This window comes from Phocoena sinus, chromosome 11, assembly GCF_008692025.1.
Source record: "Phocoena sinus isolate mPhoSin1 chromosome 11, mPhoSin1.pri, whole genome shotgun sequence".
Lineage (NCBI taxonomy): Eukaryota > Metazoa > Chordata > Mammalia > Artiodactyla > Phocoenidae > Phocoena > Phocoena sinus.
The window spans coordinates 100,822,423-100,846,255 of record NC_045773.1 but is presented as its reverse complement, the minus strand read 5'-3'; the positions used below and the strand labels follow the sequence as shown (position 1 = coordinate 100,846,255).

The 23,833-nt window shown below is 51.0% G+C and overlaps 1 protein-coding gene across 3 annotated transcripts in view; it reads left to right on the top strand.

The window, feature by feature from the left end:
- Positions 1-23,254, top strand: part of CDYL (chromodomain Y like) — a 158,002-nt gene extending 134,748 nt beyond the window's left edge. For all 3 annotated transcript variants that reach the window (XM_032649379.1, XM_032649380.1, XM_032649381.1), the window contains 5 exons: positions 9,938-10,194; positions 11,492-11,664; positions 16,856-17,066; positions 20,657-20,800; positions 21,614-23,254. In XM_032649379.1, the coding sequence (XP_032505270.1) occupies positions 9,938-10,194; positions 11,492-11,664; positions 16,856-17,066; positions 20,657-20,800; positions 21,614-21,772 (944 nt within the window). In that variant the 3' untranslated portion in view covers positions 21,773-23,254. The remainder of the gene's footprint in view (positions 1-9,937; positions 10,195-11,491; positions 11,665-16,855; positions 17,067-20,656; positions 20,801-21,613) is intronic.
- The last annotated feature ends 579 nt before the right edge of the window (positions 23,255-23,833 follow it).

The window sequence follows — 23,833 nt, the reverse complement described above, 5'->3', positions numbered from 1 at the left end:
ATCGTTTTCTGTTCCTTTTTTTTGTACTTAAAGTGACATAGTATAAAGGTTTTTGCTAGGTTTTTTTCTCTCCAATATTTGACTTAGTTTCAAGGCTGTTAGTGAGGAAATAAAATGCACTATATTTAAAGCATCACCTGTCTTGTTAGATTTACTTTGGGAACTTATCCTGATATGCTTATTTAGAATGATAGGATTTATATTGCTAGTAATTTTTCATTTTTTATTTTAGTTTGTCATAAGTAAAACTAAACTTAATAGCTTGAACTTGCATCTATAACTAAAGCTTGAATCACACTTGAAAGTTTTCCATTAACCTCTTCAAAGAATGCACTTCACTTGTAAGGGTTTCCGTTTCCTCCGTGTTCCTAACTTTGATTCTGAATTGTTGGTGCCAGTAGCTTTGCAACTGCTTTACTGCCATTTCTGTTGAACTCAGTAAAGATGACGCTTAAATTTCCTTTAGTCTACTGAGGACTCCTGTGCTTTTCTGGATCTAGGAATCCAAATCCCCTTAGGGATTAGTGCTTCCTGAGGAGCCCAGCTCAACTCGCAGTGAAGATTGGAGCTGACAGAGGGAGGGCTCTTCTATACATGACGGGGCTGTGGAGGAATGACCTTTGTACCAGGAAACTTCAAAACACAGGCAGGGACTCTCAGTGGTTTCTGGTTGTGCCTTGAACTGACTGTAGACGTTTGCATAGTTTATGGTGACATTGCTAATTGGAGTGTTTTTATTCCAAAGAACAAAAATCTTCAAGCTCCTTGTACTCTCCTCCTGTCAAAATGTCATCAGGAAACTCTCTGAGTAAAAGCAAGGCTAGGGAATTCCCTGGCGGTCCAGTGGTTGGGACTCTGCGCTGCTTCCACTGCAGGGGGCACGAGTTCCATCCCGGGTCAGGGAAATAGGATCCCGCATGCCGTGAGACACAGCACCCCCACCCAAAAAAAAAAAAAAAAGGCTAGTTCTCAGGACGGAAGGCACAGGCGTGGGGAGGCCTGGCTCCTGCTGTTGGGGAAGCGTGTGGCCTCACGTGTATCTTCAAGCTGCAAGACTGGCCAGGAGAAAGTGATTCCCAGCAAGAAAAAGAGAAACAAATAATGTGTTTGATGAAGATTTTATCTCTAGACTAAGAGCCTCGGAATCAGCTACAAATCCTTGTGCGATTCGTCTTGATTGTATTAACTCATCCAACATTTGTCTCCTCTGCTTCCGTATCCCAGGAAAACCAAAGAAATTTAGCAAGAAAATGGAAGTAATCACAGTCCAGGCCATGATTCAGATCTTCTCCAAGAGTTTGATTATAATTTCTAACTAAACACATTCTAGCTAATTTGGGAAAATACTAAATATAACTTCAAAAAATTAAACATAGAATTACCATATGATCCCTTTCTATATCAACAGATACAGACTTGTATATGTACAGATTTGTATAGAATCCATAGAATTACCAATTCCACTTCTAGGTATATATCCAAAGAATTGAAAGTAGGGACTCAGGTATTTGTACGCTCGTATGAATATGAATGTCCATACAGCATTATTCACAACACCCAAAAGGCGGAAACAACCCAAATGTCCATTGGGGAATGAATGGATAAACAAAAGTGGTGTTTTTAAAAAAAAATACTGGAATGGAATATTATTCACCTTTAGAAAAGAATGACGTTCTTACACAGGCTACATACAACATGGATGAACCTCAGAGGCATCGCGCTCAATGAACTAAACCAGACACAGAAGGACAGATGTCATATGATTCTACTTATATGAGGTCGCTAGAGCCATCAAACTCACGGACACAGAAAGTAGAAGGGTGGTTGCCAGGCGAGTGAGGAGTTAGTGTTTCACGGGGTCGGCGTTGCAGGTCGGAAGGTGGAAGCTCTGTGGATGGATGTGGCGATGTTTGCACAGCAGTGTGAGTGTGCTTAACGCCACTGAACTGGACACTTAGAAGTGGTTAAAATGGCAGGTTTTATGTGTTTTTACCATAATAAAAATTATGTTCCCAATTCTGTTTGCTAATATTTTATTTAGGACTTTTTGTTCCCCCCCGCAAAATACATGCATGTGTGTGTGTGAAGCAAAGCTAAGCTGAAGCTGTTTCGGGGGTACTAGACTGCCCCTTCCCCATGCCTGGCCTGGTGGCAGGAGTTACGAGGTGACAGCTCTGTGGTTTGTTTTCATAGGACAGGCAGGTGGGGGAGGGGAGTTGCAAGCAGCCCCCTGGCCTGCTGGTTGGGAGCTCCATGACCCCAGGAGGGCAGCTGAGCTCTGGACCTCGGCTTTCATCTTGTGGAACAGATTCAGTGAGATGCCAGGACCCCGAGTGCCGATGCGCCTGTGGTGTCCATTTTCCTGCCTCGGCCTCCGCATCCCAACCTCTGATCGCCTCCTCAGAAACTGGTATGATGGCTCGCTGGCACCTACCCCCTTGCTTTTGGGGAAGAATAAGGGAAAAAGTGAGGAAGGGTTGTCATTGAATGGGAAGCCCTTCTGAGGGGAGGTGTGGAAACCTTCAGGATGTGCAAGTATTTACTCGCCTTAATGATATTAACTGCAAACAGTTACAAAATTATAAACACAACCATTGGGCTACTTAGCTGTGAACGTGTGGGCCTGTCTCCGCTAATGTAATGCAGCTCTTAACAAGGTCAGCGGTGTGATCTCATCCGTCTCAACTTCCAGACTCCCTGCAGGTTCCCAGACCTTGAGCCTTTGCTGTCTCCTTTTTTTTCCCGCCCCCCCCCCCCAAATATTTATTTATTTGGCCGCGCCGGGTCTCAGTTGTGGCATGCGGGCTCCTTAGTTGTGGCATGCATGTGGGATCTAGTTCCCCGACCACGGATCGAACCCCAGTCCCCTGCATTGGGAGCACGGAGTCTTAACCACTGCGCCACCAGGGAAGTCCCTGCTGTCTCCTTTGATTCAGTCGCTAAATTTGTTAATGGAGAAAAGCAGTCGTGTTGACTGTCTTTGAATATTTCGAGTTTCTCTGCATTTCTGATACCCTAATTGACTGTTCCAGCATCTCCCTGTCATCTCTCTGGTGTTCGTCACTTCTTGTATCACGTATTCTTTCTCTTCTTTTCATTTCCTTGTTTGTCTGTTTCAGTCATTTGGACTTTAAGGACCCTCTTCTGCTTGGGAGGAACTGCTCCTGCTGACCGGGTCTTGGTCCTCTGACCTAAGCTTTTCCCTCTGGGAATCTGAGCATCCTGTTCAGACAGCAGTTGTGCCGCATCTGTCAGCGCGCAACAGGGTCACGTGGGCGGGGCCCCGCTCCCCTCCCAGAAACCCCAGGTGGCTGGGAATGTGGCCCCAGGAGCATTTGTTCTTAAGCTGCTCAGTGATGCTGTTGTGAGTCGGGTTGAGAATCTGTGGACGGCAGAACATTGCCCTTCTCGTGTCAGATATTACACTACTGTATACCTCTTGGTTCATAATCTTTGGTTTAATTGGGGGGCTGATCTTATATAGGTTTTAGGAAATTATAATTAATTAGCTAAACTTTATTTAAAATTGCATAATCTCATTAATTGCCACTTTTATCTCAAAATGTTATTTTTCTTTTTAAGTCTCCTCATTGCTTTTTCATACTTAATATTCCTAGATTGGTTCCCTCTGGAAACTTAGTTATATAACAGAATAATTTCAAATGAAGAAATCATAGCTTGTGTCCTTTTTTCGGTCAGTTTTCAGAATGCTTCCTAATTCTAGGTACTCTTAGATTTGTTAACTATTTTCCATTCCTCTGCCTTCAATATATTTCTAGCATTCATGAGCTGTTTCGTGGTGTCAAGGAATTCTGTGTGTGCTTCATGCACTAAAATGGCTTTTATACACCCTCCATCCTTAGGCATTCTTTTGCTCTTTAAAGAATGAGTTGTTCGCAGTATGTTTTCCCCAGTGCAGATTCTGTGCCAGTGGCTACTCGGTACAAAGTTGTGGAGCGCCCTGGCCCTGGCTCAGTGAGGCTCCAGCTTATCTTAGGAAGCTGGGATGCAGGTGGTCCTGCCTGGATCCTGGAGCAGATGGTGGTACCTGATTGATTCCCAAGAGGGGATGTCAGAGACATGAAAGAGACCCAACTATGGAAAATCTTGGTTATTCACCTGATGCATTTTTATTTAAGTTGGGGGGTTGTTGTTGTCTTTGGTTCTTGTTTTGTAGGGAAAATACTTTAATGAAAGGTTTGAGGAGAGCTCTTGTGGTTGTGGCCTTGGTCACAGCCAGTGTGTTGTCAAAACTAGAAGGCAGAGAAGCAGTGAGGCTGATGGAGGTCAAGCTAGAGGTGAAAGACTGGAAAGCAGGCGGATGGAGAAAGCAGGGCAGGGGGAGGGGCCAGGGACCGGACGTGACGTGAGCGTGCAGGGCAGTGATCACGGGTCTGTCCCTTCCCGCTCCCACTCCACAGGTCTCCAGCCAAGAGTCAGGACAGTGACCCGGCAGCCTGCTCTCCCCTCCAGCCACCCACCTCCCAGGGTGGCACCAGCCAGCGAGGGACACCCTGCTGATGCTGCTGAGAAAGCAGGAGGCATGCTGACCGGGTGGCGAGGACTCGAATCTCAGGCTTATTTATTGGGTCAGGTGTATCCCAAGTGTCAGAGGCAGTGCTGGGCGCCCTCCTGCTCTGGGGAGTCACCTCTTACAGCCCAAGGTGGCGGGCGTCCAGAGGGCTCAGCGGGGGTGAAGGGGGGGACCAAGTCCGGGTTGGGGCCCAGAGGCACAGCCCACGCTTTCTCACAGTGGGTGCTGCGTGCACAGGTGCTCAGATCGTTCCTGATGTATCAGTCGTGTTGGAGCAAAGCATTATAGGAGCACCGATGATATGTTAATGTCTCTTATGGAGACAGCCAAGAGTGAGCCTATGAACTTTAAATCCAGAGATCCCCGTGGACAGGGAAGTGTAATTGAAGGAGTTGCAGCAGGGACTTTTATAATGATTTACAGAGGAGTCGTTGAATGTGTTATGGAAACAAGGGATGCTAATGTTTAAAGCCTACCTTTAGTTCCACGTTCATTTGAAGAATTTTCTGTTAATGAATTCAGTTTGCAGGTTATATAATCTGAATAAAATGGTGGGCTTTTATATCATTAAATAGGATTAGGTTCCGGGAGTGTGGATGACAACATTTTGAAATGTTAGACTCCATAAAGGAGGGCGGATAATTCTGTAGACACTGTAGTGCTTGCTCTCTAACTTCAGACTAAAGAAGGTAATGGCCATGAACATCCAAGAGGCACAGGTCCTTTTCTTCTTCCAGCCTCCTGGGCCTCGTCACCTTCAGTCTGCGTTCCCAGGTCAGCATTTCCCCGCAGCGTGGAAGTCACCTCCAGGCAGGAGGCCCAGTGGGTCATTGGGCTCACCTGCACCCTTCATGCTGGCAGCACGGTCGTGCCCTGCCTGTTGTCTGGTGTCTGAAATGGTCATGTGGTGGTTTGTTCTGTTTTCTGGGTCTCACTGGCCAATGAGGAAATCCAGACACCGTTTCTCTATCATGGTTGGAAGCACATTTCACGTTAGAGACATGCTTTTTGAAGCAGTGAATTTTTAAATTTTGTTTATTTGGTTGCACCAGGTCATAGTTGCGGCTCACAGGCTCCTTAGTTGCAGCATGCAAACTCTTAGTGGCGGCATGCATGTGGGATCTAGTTCCCTGACCGGGGATCGAACCCAGTCCCCCTGCATTGGGAGCACACAGTCTTAACCACTGCGCCACCAGGGAGGTCCCCTGAAGCCGTGAATTTTAACAGGTCAGCAGTACATGTTTGAGGGTATCTTTTTTTTTTTTTTTGGCTGCGTTGGGTCTTCGTTGCTGCGCACGGGCTTTCTCTAGTTGTGGCGAGCGGGGGCTACTCTTCCTTGCGGTGCGCGGGCTTCTCATTGTGGTGGCTTCCCTTGTTGCGGAGCACGGGCTCTAGGCACGCGGGCTTCAGTAGTTGTGGCATGTGGGCTCAGTAGTTGTGGCTTGCGGGCTCTAGAGCACAGGCTCAGTAGTTGTGGCGCACGGGCTTAGTTGCTCCACAGAATGTGGGACCTTCCCGGACCAGGGCTTGAACCCGTGTCCGCCTGCATTGGCAGGCGATTCTTAACTACTGCACCACCAGGGAGGCCCCTGAGAGTATCTTTTTTGCTCTTAGAATGTTTTAAAAGAAAACCGTTTTTCGGAGAGACGCTGAGTGAGTTTTTCCTAGCTGGATTTCATGCCGGTTCCTTGGAACTTTTGCCTCCTGTGTTTCCCTCAGAGCCTGGGTCACACTGCGTGTCGCACGATGGTTTCCATCGTGGAGGACGTCTTTTCCTGAATCTCAGTGTTTGCCTTTTAGTTGAGTCCTTAGCAGTGGCTTCTGCTCTGAAGTGTGGCACTGCTGCCCCCGATTGTCACGAGGCTGGGTGGGCTGTAGGCCTCCTCCTCTGGGTGCAGGGGGCTGGGCTGAAGGGGCGTTGGGGTCCCCTCCCCTCATCTGCTTGGTCAGTGGCGACCGCGAGTTCCAGGCACCGGGGGTGCGGCAGTGAATGAGACAGACGGGGAGCTTGGTGACGTCCAGCCACAGAGCATAAGTAAAAGTCGGGTGAGACAGGATGAGCTGGGTGAGGAACGCTGCGAGGGAGACAGACTGGGCCGCGTGGGTGCTGCCGGGAGGGCCGCACGCGTGGGGACCGAGGCTTCCTGAGGAGCTGCCGCTCAGATGAGCAGAAACAAGCAGCCGTCTGGAGCTCTAGGGCCAGAACGTTCTGGGCAGAGGGAACGGCGAGTCCAGAGGCCCTGGGGGAGCACAGACCTGAACGTGGTGGGGCGGGGAACGCACGTCACGAGGGGCGTGGCCCAGCGCTGGCGCCTGCGAGTCTGAGTGCAGTCCTGCCGTGAGCACTTCTCCACCTGAACAGGGTCCTGCAGGTGGGTAACAGAGGGTCCCGGGGCTCATACTGGGGTTGGGGGTTGAGCCACTGGCAAGATCAGAGCCCGCGAGGGCACGGAGAGCCAGCAGAGCTCTAACAGGGACATGAAGGCCCCCAGTGCTGGTCGGCATGAGGCAACAGAAATCCACGGCTACGTTTGCAGAACCACGGAGAGCTCCGGGGCATGCGCTGCCTCCAGTACGCGGAGGCGCTTCCAGAGCTCACGTATCGAGGCTACATGGACCCATAGCCTAGAGACCCTCTGCCTTTGTGGAAGGGAGCCACCGGGGAAACTCCTGGAGCGCTGACGAATGTGTGGCTTTGGAGCAGGTCGGGGTGGAAGGGCTGATCCGAAGCCAGCGGCTTCGCCCTGGTGGGCGGCGGGCACCCAGCACGCAGAGGGCTTCCCCGTATCACCGGGGTCATTCCTGCTGCTTTGACACAGCACCTATCAACTCACTCAGGGTTGGTAACACCAAGATCCAGACACACCAGCAAGTGCCTCCCCGAGAACCTGCTCCTCCGGGCCGTGCCGGAGCCCCAGCCAGGCCGCCCGTGACCCTGCATCGCCCTCCCCCTTCACCCGGGGCGGGTGGCCTCCCTGCCTGCCTCTGCGTGGGCTTATTTCTGATGGGACCTCTTTTTAGGCAGGGGAATCATTGTCAGTCCCGTGAATACCGGTCCCGCTCAGCTGCAGTTGTTCTTCTGGGGTCCTTACCACCGCATTTTAACAGATTCTTGGTTTGAACATGTATGTTTTTTGCATGTGACAGTTTTTGTCTGTTGTACATTGAATTCTCCGTTCTGGCTTCTGCCCTCCAGTGAGACAACTTCCTGGGTTTAAGAGGGGCCCCTCGTGCCCCACCCCCCTGCCCCACGACCTCTCCATTCCCCTCCTTCTCTCTGTGGCACACGCCACTGTTGACACAGCCTCGTCGCGTGGCACCGCTCCCTACCCTTGGGCAGCCCCCTAGCCCTGCTCGTGACCCCCCCCCCCCCCCCCCCCCCCGCACCCAGGCAGGCTCGCGGCTCCTCCTCTCCTTCACTGCTTCTACTTCTCAGCTCAGCTGTCGTTTCTGGACACCCACTCCGCTTACCACAGGCCCCGCTTCGGGGCTCTGGAGCCTCTTCACTCTTCACTTCAGCAGTGACTGGAGAAAACCACATTTCCCTGTGGCACTCCCCTGCAGATGCCCCGTCTCCTGGGCACCAGGCTCAGTGGCTTAGCTTCATCCATGGCCCGTTCCTCCCTGCACCCGAGAAGTAAGTTCGCGTAGACTCCAGCACAGGGCAGATGGGTGGAGGAACGATGGGCAGAGGGAGAAGTGGGGGCAGCAGGGACAACCCAAGCGGGGCTGTGACGGGCCTGAGAAGAGAGGGCAGTGCTGGGAAGAGCAGCTCAGAGCGCAGAGGGTGGAAGAGGTTGGAGAACGTCTGTAAACACAGACGGGAGGGTGGGGGGACCTGGTAGAGGAGAGGCTGGAGGTTAAAAGAAACAGAAAGGATCCTTGCTGGCTTCCTCAGAAAGATTCAGCCGTGCCCTGTCTCACTGGTAACAGCTTATCAAATGCTCTTTCCGTTACAGATCCTTTAGAAACTTATCCTACAGGTTGGCCAGCACATTGGAAGGGACAACACAAGCCAAGGTTACGCGTTGCAGCATCATTTGTAGTATCAAAAATTGCTGGTAAAATGCATTACAGAAATCCACAACGCTGTGTCTCATGTGCCGCCATCTGTGTTTGTTAAAGGCGGGTGAGAGAGAAGCATTTAAATTCATATTTGCTGATATACACATAGGGCACTCTGTAAGACACCTGGAAACCAGACACAGTGGCTATGGAGGGCAGGGGGTCATGGGCTGATGGGGGAGGCCTTGTACCATGTACCTTTTTATAGTCTCAGAGTCTTGTACCATTTATGTATTAGAACCTCTCCCAGATTTTCCCAAAAATGAGTTTATTTTCAGTTCTAAAAACCTCCAAAGTAGTTCTACTAACTGAATGAAAGTCAACCTGTTTAACCAGGGAGATGATCTGACTTCTCTAAACATCCATTCACAAGTCTTCTCCAGCGGCTCCAGCTTATCTTCTTTCACTTTGCAGGAAGGATTTCTGACTCGTAATTCATCCAGCTCTTCTCCTCAGAGAACTTCTCTCCTTGCTCATTTTATTAGTAAAGCCTGATCCAGTTCCTTGCATTTCTTTCCCTTTCTTCCTCCACCCAAAGGCTCTATACGTTCATTACCAGGTTAGATAATATTTAGACAGTTCACACCAATAGCATAATTATTTGCCTTACCACTTGAACCCTTAGCCTGACATTTCCTGGTAACTCTAAGAAAGTATCAAACCCTTGACTTTATCGTAGTAAGAAACACCAAGTTCGGAAGGCTGTGTCTTTAAGGCTGAGTGAAGCACAGCCAGGCTGACACAGAGCAGCCGACAGAGGAAGGAGAATCAGCGGGACTAACTTTTGGTGGCAGGAGAGAGCGCCGTCTCCAGCCATTGAAAAGGCTGTTTGAAAATGTAGTAGAACTGGGACCAGGGGACAGAGTGGCCCGAGGGTGTGGCGGACCCGCAGAAACGGGGCGGGGCTGCTTCGCGAGCCTGTATGAGTGGCTCTTCATCCAGAAGAAATTTCGGCTAGAATGGCAGATAGCTCGGCTCTAATAATAAGATATTTCTTTGAATCAGTTTCCATTTTTCTTTCAACTTCTCAAGCCCGGAATATGTCCTCTTCATGAGACCCATTCTAGTTCAGTTCCGTTCCTCAAAAGTCTCAAATTTTGCAGTTTCTTTTCAGCACGTTCCTTCCCATCTCGTTTTATTAGGCGGGATCAGCGCGTGGGCGATTTCCTCGTCAGACTTGGGAGGCAAACAAACGCCTATCCTCTCCAAAGGTTCTACTTTTTAAGCTTCTTAAATTAACACAGTCGATCCTGGGTCTGTCGCAAGCATTTTTCCCTAATTCAAAGGCGAGTTGATGGCAAGACCTCACCGACGGCTGTGCTTTCGGACCCCTGGCAGGTTCCTCTCCATTCATGGACGCGCTGACGGCCAACGGGACGACCAACCTGCAGACGTCAGTCACGGGCGTGACGGCCGGGAAGAGGAAATTCATCGATGACAGACGAGACCAGCCCTTCGACAAGCGGCTGCGTTTCAGCGTGAGGCAGACGGAAAGCGCCTACAGGTACAGGGATATCGTCGTCCGGAAGCAGGACGGCTTCACCCACATCCTGCTGTCCACGAAGTCGTCCGAGAACAACTCTCTCAACCCAGAGGTGAGCACCGTCCCTGGGGCTGCTCGGGGCCTCCTGTCTCTCTGGGCCTGCGGGGCCCGGTCCCTGCTCTCCTGCGCCCTTTCTCATCCCCCATCCCCAGCCTTTCTCATCCCCCATCCCCACCCCGGGCTGTTTCACCCGACGGTGGAAGCCAGCGCAGCACGGCAGGCCTGCTCCCCGTTACATGTGGGAACAGTGTGGTCCGGCGAGGACCCGGCTTCCTGTTCGGGGCTCTGGCTGTGAACAGGGAGGTGGCGGTGGTGCCCCTGTGCTTCCACCTCCCGGCCAGGAGCTCTTCCTCCGTCGCGGGGGACGGAGGGCCCCCCTGAAGTCACATGTAAAGCGTGTACACACGCCATCCTGTAGCTTTCGTCAGGTCCCAGAGCGCTCTGTTCAGACAAGATTAAAGAGCCCCAGGTCCAGCCTTCTGAATATCTCACCATCCTTCCCAGTCGGTCCCAGCACTCCACGTAGTGGAACTTACAGCTGCAGTGATGCCAATGCATTTGTTACTGATCGTACCCGGTAAAGGTAGCTTCCCAGGATCAAGGGAGACTGGTGCTCGCAAAGGCTCGAAAACTTAGTTCTGTGAAGTATCTAAAATCGGAAGTGTTTGAACCTGCACTCCATCATGCCTAAAATTGTAAGTTCTGGTAGTTGTTTGTTTCCTGCTCGTGAACGGCTAGGTCACGCCTTTTCTGGACGAGAAAACCAAACCACAGAAAGCTAGTGTGTCTGGCCAGGATCACGGGACAGACCAGCTCGGGGCGGCTGGTCCCCGGTACACCGTTAGACCGTTGGTTATTTGTAAGTCCTTCAGAGAGACCATTTTAAGTGGTTTGTGCCCTTCTAAAATGCCTCCATGCTGATGTGCTTGTATTCGTTACCCGTACGCACTAAACTTGGTGTTTCTGTCCCAGGTACGGAGGCTGGTGTCAAATGAAACCAGACTAGTAGTTTGTTTGAACTGGTTGCATGCGCCACCTGCTGTCCACACTGTAGAAATGCCAAGGGGATATAATACGTAACTCACCCACCGAGAGCCGCGAGGACGGGACCGTTGAGTAACTCAGATTCACACATCTCTCTTATCCTCCGTTCGTAATTTGTTATGTGATGAGACTCTGTCCCCATTATTCCCAATCCCTGGTTTCAGAAAATAAGAAACTTGCGAGTTACTTGGTAGGTACAGGCAACAGTATCAGGCCGTAGATGCGCTTTGCGTGGATCGAGATGGTCCAGTAATGAGATGCTCTTAGCGTTGCCCTTCGCGCCCGTGACTCCCGGTGCCTTTCAGGTGATGAAGGAAGTGCAGAGCGCCCTGAGCACGGCCGCCGCCGACGACAGCAAGCTGGTGCTGTTCAGCGCCGTGGGCAGCGTCTTCTGCTGCGGCCTTGACTTCATCTACTTCATCCGGCGCCTGACGGACGACCGGAAGAGAGAGAGCACGAAGATGGCCGAGGCCATCAGGTACGCACACCTGGTCCGCCGTGAACGCCGGCGTGGCCCAGGCCCCGTGGGGCGGGTCTGGACGGGCCTGCGAGCAGGGCGTGCGTCTCCTGCCCTGAGACTCGCTGGTAGCAGAGTTGATCGGATCGTCTGTCTCTGCTGTGGGCCACTTGCCTTGAGCAGATGACGCATGTCAAGGTTGGCCGGAGCCCAGCACACGCTCGATGGGGGGCGCTCCAGGGGCAGAGCGCGGGGTAGCACGTGGCGGGGGCTTCGGCCGTCCGCGCTCCGTGTGCTCTGCCGCCAGCCCTGGAATAAAGACACTGTCTTTTTCATGTGGTAACTTACCATTTGCTTGACTCTAAAATAAATCGGCTGGACTTTATGACACACTAGTTCCATAACGTCACACGAGAAGGTTTTTTTCAGTAGAAGCAGTACACACAAGCTCATCCTGAGTTCCAGCTACACACAAAACTAGATGATACAGATACACGGAGTTCCCTTTCTTTCACCCCCAGCAAGGCATCCACTGTTTATTTGTATCTTTCCCAACCTTTTTCAAACATTTTCAGATGTGCGTTCCATACACACACACACACACACACACACACACACAAAGTAATACAGATGTATTTTTGATTCTATCAAATAAGTGGAATTATACTGTGTGTTGTTTTGCAACTTTTCCCATTTAGCAGTATAACTTCCGACATTTCTGTTTCCTCTGTTTTCGGATTTTCTACTCCTTTAACACAACGTTGCAGGAAACTTTCTTTAGAACCACGTGATTCTGCAGTAAGCTTATGCAGGTACATATTTGTATATATTTCCTGCTCGTCACTACACGCACAATGAAAAGTGTGATTTTTCAGAGATTAATCTTATTTGAAGTGAATGAAACCCAGTCACCAGCCAGAAAGCCTGTTGTACTGCCCTGCCTACCTCCCTAGAAATGTCACATCCCTAAGGGACCCCAGAGAACCCTTTGTGTGTCTTGGTCATTTACAGGATGAAAACATTTAAAGAGATGCAGACTCGCAAAGTGGCGATAACGTTGGTTGAATCTCCTCCAAAATCCTTAGTTAGTTGGAGAGTTGAAGCTGAGCTGCTTTGATAAGTATTGGGCCCGCTGTGGCTGAGACTCTAAGACTGACGTTGAGGGCACTGGGCTTTCTGGTCCCTAAACCATTCGAGGGCTGCACAGCAGGACGGTGGAAGCCTTTTTCCCGTCTTGGCCTGGAGTAGGCGGGGCATCTCTCTCCAAAAGATCTCCCCAGATGGTTCCGACGGGCGCAGCCCCAAACAGCCCGTCAGAGGAGCCCTGGAACCCCACACCTTGGGACTATAGGGCATTGCCTTGGCCTTTCAGAATATTTTTAATAATTCTCAAAATTAATGTTTTCTCACACTGTATACACGTGTGCATGTATACAAGGCATTGTCTGTTCGTTAATCTTTTCGAACATTACTATTTTTTAGGCTATCGTAGGGTAGTTGTTTTTCCAAAATTAGTTTGAAATTTTATAATCTGATTTTATTAAGCATTGCTCCTGGCTTCCTAAATAATTTCAAACTTGCAGTGTACTAGATGGGACCGTCTTGTTATTCAAAGTAAACTGCTTGATCAGTGCACGTAATTCCTCGACAAGTCGTCAGTAACTTTAGGATAACTTGTAGATATTCCTAATTATTGACCCATCCCACCCTTTCAGGATGAATTATAGGAACTTAACGTTCATTTTTAAAATACAGACGCTTATGCCTCAGGTGGTGACTTTGTGTATTCTCCATAAGATCACACTGACATTCCACCTGACTCTGTGATTTGGGGGCTCTGCTGAGTGAGAAGACAGGGTTTGTCGCCTCCGTTCTGGCTCACTCCCCCCCGTAGACGGTTCCCTGAGTTCCACCAATAAACTTTCTGGCCCGCTTCTCCAGGGTGGGGTTGCCCTTGACCGGGGCAAAGGCTTGTATTGTTGGGATTAGACAAAGTAGAGGAAGGATAGATCAAGAGCGATCTCATGTGTTGAACTTCTAGGTAACTTTAAATGCTAATTTTCTTCAGCCACCCACTCCATTTCAGAAACTCCAGACTCTCCTCACTCCCCACAGAAGGCCGAATTGGTATCCTAGGGGAAAGCCGAATCTTGCTTTAGGAAATCAGTTCTTCTTTAAATGATATGTTTTTGTCAACGTGAATTTTTCTGAATGCACTCAGGCAGGATCCAAAAATAGTTACACCAGATTGACTTAACCTTTACTTTTGCTCATTTGCATTGAAATTCACGTTTATGTGTGTAAGGTTGGCTTATACACGTAAAGCTATTACTGCGTGTATCTTTTGTTTCTGTGGTGTCTCGTCTCGAATGCCTTAAAACTTTGGGCAAAGAACATCAATCGCAGCGAGTTTCCGAAAGAAAGGTGGGAAATAGGAAGGTCAAGTCTAAACTTTAGATTCTTAAGTATCTGTAGGGGCTGATTCCGTTGCTGGGATTCTTGGCAGTAACCAGTTTGCAGATTAATTGTAATAAAAATACTCAGCACATTAGTGATTAGGGATCAATTTATAATGTTAGGCTTTTGCAGTCTGTGGGGACCAGTAGCTGCTGCTTTGTGTCTGAAGGACCAGGAGCCTCCTCTCCCCAAAAGGAGGCGAGAGCAGAGATTTGGGGAGGGAGCAAAGCCAGAGAGGAAACGTCCCCTGGAACCTGACCTCTTCCGCATTCACTCCCGTTCCAGGCACTCTCGTGAAGGGGGAGATCAGTTGAGAAATGGCAGTGAACTGGCCCTTAATAGGTCAGTTCTTGGTTTCCCCAAAACAATTCCTGGACTGTTGTTCTTAGGTGATTTTCTAACTTGGTGAGGTCTGTGGGGTAGTAAATGTACTTCAAAAGAATGGAGAGAATTTCGGTTTTGTTTGTCTTTTTGTGGCAAATATGATCTCTTTCCTTCCCTGCTGTTCCCAGCACAGCCTCTCACTCAATTCATAGGCAATCCAGAGGAAAGCGAAGTTTAAATTCAGTATGTTGCATTGAGCACATTTGAACGTTCATGCATTTGTAAGTTCTAAAATACACTTGCTTTACGCCCCGCAAAGCAGTGGACAGACGGTCCCTGGCTGCCAGGCCCCCGAGAGCCATCCCGGGCCCCGAAGGCGCCTCCCGCCTCTGGCTGCTGTGTGGCTAAGCCTTCTTGGCTCGGGGAAGTTCCTGCAAAACAGAAAAGCAGTTCTGTGAACTTCTGTTTGGGGTTTTCGGGGGGTTTTCTTTGTTATTTTTTTATTTTCACACGAGAGGGGTTTCTCTGTGAACCGTGCTTGCTCTGGCGTCTCAGAGCTCATCAGATGGCGCGGTGGAGTCCTCCGAGAAGGGGCGATGGCCTTCACTCCAGAGGGAGTCGGTTAATTCATACTCCTCCCAGAAAGAGCCCCGGGTTGAGATGATCAATCCAAGCGAAAATAAAAATAAAATCATCTTCTTAGGGGGGAAAAATTCAGTTCCAATTTCTCCAGCCTGATTTTGCAATATGTATTTTAGAAGCAGATTTTTTTCTTTTATACTGACATATGAGAAGGATTCATTCCTTGTACCGTTTCTCTATAGAATCCCTTTATTACACGGTTTTGATCACCTCTTTCATGTAAAGCTACCATCCCATCCATGGTTTCCAGATGTCAGCACTGAAAGAGCTTCCTTTGCCCCTGTTCACGTAAGCAGATGCATGTGGGGCCACTCGGGGTAAACGTCTGTTTTAAACCAGGGAGACAGCAGTTACCTTCTCAAGGGTCGTTGGTAACTGAGCATAGAAAATGCATTTCCATCACGACTCGTTGACCCAGAATCCTCAAACAGTGGCAGAACTGAAGTAGCTTCACGTACGTGGTCTAGGATTATTTCAAGGACCTATTGTAAAGGTTGTCTGGCTCTCTTTGTGTCCTTAAAACCCAGTGTGATCTTCCTAACGGTGCCCCAGGCTCTCATTTAAAAGTCTCTGCAGCTCATTCGAGTGACCTAATTCTCAATCCCCCCCAACCTTTGGGGACCCTGGGGCAGGCTGAGGTCTGTGCTGACTGCAGGGGCTTTTGAGAAGAGTTCCCAGAGTGAGGCTTGCAGGCTGCCAAACTCTAGGGTCCCTCCCCCTTACACACACACACACACACACACACCCTACACACACTCCCTCCCTCCAAACCATCACCCCCCCCATCCAAAGAAGACACGACTCTTCCTGTCAGTATTTGGGGAGGAGGGGAGACTAGATGATAGAGACGATCTGCACAGATTTGCCTTATTTTTAAATTGCTGAATTGTAGGGAGCAGGACCCAGACTGGTATTTTGGGCCCCAAAGCTGGGGGGCGGCAGGTTGAGAATTTGGAGTTCTGGACTTCTGATCTAGAACATAGCTGGCCTTAAAGGCATTATCTTGTATTCATTTGGGTGGATTTGTCCTTTTCTTCACCATGTTAAGTCTTCACATGACGCGACCTCTGATCGTAGTTAGTTAGCTTCCCAGTGCGGGGGAGGGAGATGCACCATCTGGCCCTGAACCGAAGAGCAGAGCAGCCCGCTTCCCAGCCTGTGATGGTCCCAGCGGTGTGATGCTCTCGTCAGGTCTCACATCTCACACGAGCCTGTGAGCTTCTTCTCCCTACATCCCCCAACTCATTCCACCTAGTTCTATATAAACTCAGGAAATTTCTGTCTTTCGAGTTAGTAAGCCGTCTGAAATCACAGACCAAGTCCAGACCTGGGGACTGCAACCCTGGGGTTCCTGACCCCAGGCCCCATGTCCCTGCCCAGCACAGGCTACCACAGTGACCCCAGGCCAGGCCTCCTCCGGGAGAGCTGCTGGACTGGTCCTCCGAAGCCCATCGTGGTTCCTGGGCTCCTCCTGCCGTCAGGAGAAGACAGGTTGGCCCTGGAGCCCAAGCCGAGAGCACCTTCCGCTGTGTTGTTCCCGCAGAATTCACACAGGTCCTGTGGCGACAGCCACCCTGGCCTGGTGTCCAGGGCACCATTAAGCCTTTGCAGCACACGGTACATAAAGCCAGGGTCCCTGGCAGTGGGGAGAAGGCCATCAGTGAATTCCAAGTCACGGTGATGCCCCCAGAGTTCACATCTTGGTGTATTGAATGCCGTAGAAGTAGATTTTTCTGTTGCTCAAACATGCAGTGTTTTGAGTAACTCCCCCATTTATTTTCCATTTTAGAAACTTCGTGAATACTTTCATTCAGTTTAAGAAGCCTATTATTGTAGCCGTAAACGGCCCAGCCATTGGGCTAGGAGCGTCCATCCTGCCTCTCTGTGACGTGGTTTGGGCCAATGAGAAGGCTTGGTTCCAAACACCCTACACTACCTTCGGACAGAGTCCAGATGGCTGTTCCACCGTGATGTTTCCCAAGATTATGGGAGGAGCATCTGTGAGTACCTCTTTTTAAAAAATCATCTTAGAAAACTTCCCGAAGAAGTCTAGTTTGGTTAGTGTTTTTCTAAATACAGACAAGGTGTCGTTCTGGGGGGACTTCGCATCAGATGCACTTGTAATTCGGTTCTTGTTCTTAAGTCATGAAATCACACTTAGTTCAGGAGCTCGTGGAAGGTTTTCATGGTTTGGTTCATAGACTGTTTAGGGAAGAGGCCCTCCTGCCATGAGGAACCTGTCTCTGCGTGATTAACACCGATACCCACGAGTAGTAAACACCCAGTTTGTGACCCAAACGAACCAGAGTTTGCAATCAACAGGTTCTTGCCCTCATAACCTGAAAGCTGCCCTTTCAGGGGAAAGCACGGAGGAGCAAAGCTGGGCCTTTCCCCCCAGGGTTGGGGGGGGGGCTTTGTCTTACCTGTTAAATCCACCCGTAATGAGAGTCTGTGTTTGCGTTGCAGCTTGTGGGTTGTAGAAAGCTCACGTTGCGTTCCTCACTCCTTGAGCCATAATCGGGTACGGGCTGGGGTCCTGGCCTGGGGCTGCAGGCGCAGACGCTGAAGGGGAGGCCGGCACACGGCGGCAGGAGCCAAGCTGTACAGCGGCGGGCCCTGCGGAGCTTCACCCCTGCCCCCGCGGGGAGCCCTGGGACACACACCCTGCCGTGGGCTGGAGTGGCTGGCTGCCGTGTCCGTCGTCTCGGCTTGGGGTGTGGTGTCACCCCGCGGCAGAGGGTCCCCAGGGCTCCTGGCGTCTGTGCTGTCTTCAGCAGCCGGGCAGCTAGATCTGGGCGGCACAGCCGTGTCCAGCCGTCGCCCTCGTCCCGTGGGCGCCACCTCCTCCCGCCCGTGTGCGGGGCCGCGGGCCTGGGTGCAGGACTCCCCCCCGTTCCTGGGGGAGACGCAGAGGATGACGAGACGGGGGTGCTGCCTCAGGCGGGGGCCCCCAGCTCACGAGGAAAAGGACGTTTGCATGCGCTCGTTATTGATGGTGGAAAAAGAGTATAAGTGCAGTTGAGAGAAGTAGGTGTCCCGGGCACCCGGGTAACACTGGAGCAGCCCTGGCGGCAGGCACTGCCCGCAAACACCGCACAGCGCCCTCTAGGGCGCCCAGGCGGGCGACTCGCTGAAAGGCCCAGGAACCATCGTGGCCTGGAGGGGGCCTGACGGCTCAGGGCAGGGGGCCTGGGTCAGAGAAAGGACGTTGCTGGGAAACCTGGCGAGATTGGCAGACAGGTCGCGGCTCAGTCGTGAGAGCAGCACGTTGATGGTAATCTTCTGGTTTTGGACATCGCGAGGTGTTCCTTAAGGTGTTACCGTGAGGGACAGCTGGGGGACGGGGCCCAGGAGCTCTCTGTGCTGCTTTTATCATCTCTCCGTAAGTCTACTCCCTCCCAAACAGAACGTTTAAAGGGCTTAAAGAAACGTAAGAGGAGTGACGTGGGACAAGCCGCAGCGCTCGTGGCCACATCTGGTCACAGGGTCGCTCCCCCTCGTCTCCCTTCCTGCTGTAGCCCCCCGCCAGCTGCCCTCAGTGGCCATCCTGCTGGGGACGCTGGGGACGCTGGGCCTTGTGCACACCCACGCCCGAGCCGCTGCCCTGGTCCGTGCATGGCTCTGGGGGCCCCCTGCCCTGCCCTGCCCAGGGAGCAGTCGTGGCTTGACGGCCAGTGGGACCCTTGCTGGCAGCTGTGGCCCCTCTGGGACCGCCGCGCCCGGAGCTGGGAGGAGGGGAGACGGCACCCCTTGGGATCAGCAGGAGGGAGGGTTGCCGTGGCTGTTCTGGCCTCCGCCCCTTGTTTCCCAGCCTGCGGGGACGCAGAGGCCGGCGCCCATCCTCCCAGGGTGCGCGTCTACCCGCTGCTCCCCAGGACGGCACGGGGAGGGTCTCTGGGCCGGGGACCCCGGGGCCCTGCAGGCGGGGCACAGTCCCAGGCCGGAGTGAGGAGCGGCGTGGCCGGCGGCTGGGCTCCTCAGGACCTGCCAGCTTGGTCCTGCTCTCCGGCTGGAGGTGCAGAGGGACAGCAGCTGCACCGGCCACTCGGTTCACGTGGTGGACACCCCCTACCCCCCTCCCCCCCCATACCAGGCCTGCCCCGGGGGAGCCACGTACAGCCAGGCACTGCGCTTTCTGGGGTCTGTGCAGACCTGCCCCGCGTTGCCTTGTGCATCCCCCCACCTGGAGTAGGAAGGCCGAGTTGGGACCGGCTCTCCCGTAATAGCAGGTAGGGGCGAGCCGGTTCTCGTGAAGGAAGCCAGGCAACAAGGACAGCTCACGACTGGCCGTCACTGCCCCCAGGCCTCAGTGTCCAGAAGAGGGAAGGAGACGGGGTGGGGGGAGCAAGTAAGTGACCTCCACGTGGCAGAAAACGATGTTCAAGGAAGTGACGGCGAGGGGCTGAGGATGCCCGCCCCGTCACTCCCACTCCAGACGGCCCAGGGCCGGCAGTGTCTGCATCCACCATCCAAGCTCAGACCCTGGGGTTCAAGCCGGTCTTGAGAACGTGCTCCACGCTCAGTGACCGGCTTGTGGTCTTGTCTGCACGATGCAGTGGAGTGCATAGAAACACGAGCTAGGAGACGGGACCTGGCTCCCCGCCCTACGTTGAAAGGCCAGTAGATCCGCAGGCATCTGCTTTGCAGCCGCACCGGTGGTTTCCAGGAGGTGCACAGGTCAGCTGAGACGTCTCAGTACTAGCAGGGCCTTTCATAACAAGGGTTTTACCTCTTTTGGAAAAAAGTATGTTTTACCGGAGCCTAGAAGCTCGTGGTCAAGTCTTCATGCGTCTTCAGGATAACCTACGGAGAGGAAATTGTCACATCAGAATAGGGTGAGGTTTCTTTGTCAGATTCTCTTTCTCCTTATTGCAGCATCTGAGCCTGTCGTTCGAATGAGATAAAAACCCATACTTGTGTTGAGACCTGAAAAGTGACCTAAGTCCAGGACCAAGTTTTAAAAAAAAGTGTATGAAACTGATTTTAACATCTGCAGATGTGAACTTCTTCCATGAAGTAACTGTGGTCAGACCCTCTTAAGCAGACTAAGTGGTCTAACATCCATGTGGATGTTAAGCGTGGCTGCCAAGTTACCCTGCAGCAGAAACATCCCTGCCCTTAGAACCTTGCTCTGCGTATCGAGGACAGTCAACCGTTGGCCTCTCTGACGTAGAAAACGTTGGGTAGCAGTTCTGTGCCTGGTGCTAAATCCCTAAAACCACCAATTGCCATGAGCCTTGCTTACGCCTGTTGCCTGGGAAACCGGTTTGTGTGAATGAGTCCACGCGTGGGAAGGGCTGGCACTGGGCTGCGGCAGGTGGGGAGGGCCATGCCAGTAACTTCAGGTCTACAGCAGAGGCCTTCTTTAATTTAGATTCCTTGGTTCTGTCCAGGTGATTCTGTTCTACGTCATAAAAATAAGCCTTTTACGTCTTCTTGAAAACCCGCCGGCCGGTACTTACGTCCCCCGTTGATGGCACCTCCCGTGTGTTACTCGCGCTCTGAACTTTCAGGGCTGAGTTTTCGGGCTGTGTCCTCCCTGCCACGCCCTCCCGCGGCTCACGCGCCCTCCGCTCTTTCTTCCTTCCAGGCGAATGAAATGCTGCTCAGCGGACGGAAGCTGACGGCGCAGGAGGCGTGCGGCAAAGGCCTGGTCTCCCAGGTGTTCTGGCCCGGGACCTTCACCCAGGAAGTCATGGTCCGCATTAAGGAGCTCGCCTCCTGTAACCCGGTCGTACGTCCAGTTCCTTCTCTTCCGCTTGTCAGTGCTCTCACCGCGACCTTTCCCTGCAGGGCGCGCACAGGGGGCACCCCCGGCTGCCTCCATGTGCGACACCGGAGGCCGGGCTCGGGCCTCTGCTGACCTTGCCCTCCCTCTGCAGCTACCCGGGAGCCAAGGAGTGCAGTTCAAGCGGAGAGTCAGTCACTTAAGTGTCCCGTGCAAGTCTGCAAAAAGCAACGTTTCTAAAGTTCTTTACTGTTTCCAAAGCCCTTTCGCACAACTGCACTTATTTCTCCCTCAGTGGACTTCAGTTTTTGTTTAATAAGTGTGCTGGGTAACAGTCTTCTAACAAAATTGCATTTAGCAAATTACAGGGTGAAATGTTATTTCATATTAACGGACACAACTCCCATCTAGGCTGTCCCAGGCATCCCACAACTCGTTACCGAAATTAAATTCCGGTTAGAAAACTCCCGGGGCGGGCATTCTCAGTGAGTATCACAGGCGTGGACAGGGTCCACACTGGGGGCAGGGGCCCCACAGCTGTAGCTCAGGCCCAAGCCTGGTCACACTGCTGGGGCAGGACCAGGGTGTGGAGAGAAGCACAGCTCTGTTGTGAATTAGCTTAACAGCCCTTTGAAATGAAGAATCTGTCCAGATCCACAGTGAATGAGATACACATTATCAGGCCTGACACGTATCGTGAGATGTTTAGTCACCTTCTTACCAGGTGGCTCGCTAACTGCCTCCGTAAGCTTGGGAGCAGCGAGGAGCCAGCACTTGCAGCCACAGTCCCCGCTAATCACAGCTCATTGTCTGGCACAGGTGCTCGAGGAATCCAAGGCCCTGGTGCGCTGCAACATGAAGCTGGAGCTGGAGCAGGCCAACGAGCGGGAGTGCGAGGTGCTGAAGAAGATCTGGGGCTCGGCCCAGGGCATGGACTCCATGCTCAAGTACCTGCAGAGGAAGATCGACGAGTTCTGACGGCCGGGCTGCCCCAGACGACCCTGGAGTCGCATCGCGCAGGCCGGCTGGGGCTCCCCGGGGCGCGGACCCACCCTCACAGCCTGAAACAGGTTCACGTGGAGCTCACGCTTGGAAGCAGGACTTGAAACAGCCAAGCTATTTATTACCAAGGAGTTTTTAAGTACTGTAACTTTAAAATAAATAACTACAAAGCTCCTTTGTCCAAACGTCATTATTATACTTAATACACACACAAGTATAAAAGTATAAATTGTGAGCTCTGGGCTGCTCTTTGAGGCTCTACTTTTTGTTATCTTTGGCTAGTACTGTATAAAAAAGAAGTGTGTTTTCCTGGTTTGGGTGTCAGAAAAGTCTGGAATAATGTTTGTTTTCCTTGTTTTTTCCTTCTAGAAAACAGAATCTAAAGAGGTGTTAGCCCGCCTCGCCCCCACCCCCACCCCAAATAGAATTACGGAAAGATCTGAGGCATGCCCTTGTCTCCAGGAAGGTACAAAAACCTCAGAGATGGAAAATTCTCAATCAAAAGGAAGACTTATCCTAAAAGAATAAGTATTTCTGATTAAACACCCACTGCTGAATATACCCCCAGACTAAAACACGCCTAGGATTCACACTGAGAAAGCAGTTGATTCCACCCTCTTTCTTAAATATGTCCGATTCTTACCCAGTTAACAGAAAGAAACCACTCTCTCTCTAGGGGAAAGCTTGTTTTGCAGTGTTAGCGAATCACTGAATAGCTAAGTATGATTTCTAAGTTATAGGGGGTTTATAATTAATTTTTCTGACCCATTTGAAAAAAATAACTATATAAGTGCTTCATGTTACTGGGTGAGAACTACTTTATATACAGTTTTGGTTTTCTATTTGCAGATATGATTGATGTATTACACCAAAAATAAAGTATTTTTATGTTTATAAAGTGTAATTTTTAGGTTCACTTAGAATATATTTTATTTAATAAGTTAAAATTCTTTTGGCACACTATTAAATGCAGAAACTCCTTTTTAAGAGAAAGAGCTACCTTATATCGACGTTTAATGTTCTTGGTCTCTGCTTTCATGTCTACACAATAATACCAAGTACAGGATGCTGTCCAAGAGTGCCCTGTGTAAATAGACGTCCGCATTCCCGCCAGGAGTGGGGACTGATTCCTGATTCCAGACGCCTATCGTTCGGTAGGCTTCTGAGCTTGCAATCATATTGAATGTATGAAGAATGAAATAAAATCAAAACCTTATTTTTGTACAGTTTTGAAGTTTATACTTAGAACCGACCACCTCCCGGCCTCGTGGAGAGCTGTACAGCGTGTAAATCTGCCTTTACCATGGATTGGCTGGTGCAGTATTTTTGCATCTGTGGGACCTACTTTTTTCGTTCAGTAGTTTGAACTATATATAAACTGTACAATCTGTAAAGTTTTTATAGAATAAATATTCAGCTGTGAAAACTGGTTAAATAAAACTAATATTTCTTAACACATTCGAAATGTTTCTCTGATAATTCTTCACTTCTGACGTTCCTCATGAGACGTTTACATTTTGTGTGAAATACACACACGGGCATATCACATTTGACAGTTTTAGGGAAACCCACGCCCACAATGTAACCAGAAGCAGGTGGAAGGCAGCTGACTAGGACCACCCCACTGCCCCTCTTGGCCAGAGAGCAGAAGAAGGGGAAAGCCTCTGGGCCCAGCAGGAGCCCTCAGGGGCTCCAACCTCCACGTCCTTCACTTGGCTTACACTAATACGAACAAATGGTATGCAAAAGAAGGAAACTGTGTGTTAGAGAATTGGCTCTAACAAGTAGTGACACATCACGAGAGAGGGACAATGGGCATAGGGCTCTTGTCTGCTGGGTCTGTCACTGTCCTCCTCTGCTTCCCCCAAAGCCCACTCTGATCAGCCCCTCTGGCGGCCTCTGTGTCACTGACCTTTCTGTCCCTTCCATAACCGGCTTTCCCCAGCCCTGCCCTTCCTGTCCTAGATGCTCTGGTGACCTCCAGAACATGCCAGGGGGGGCCCTGCCCTCCACGGTAAGGGAGAGACTCCAGGCAAA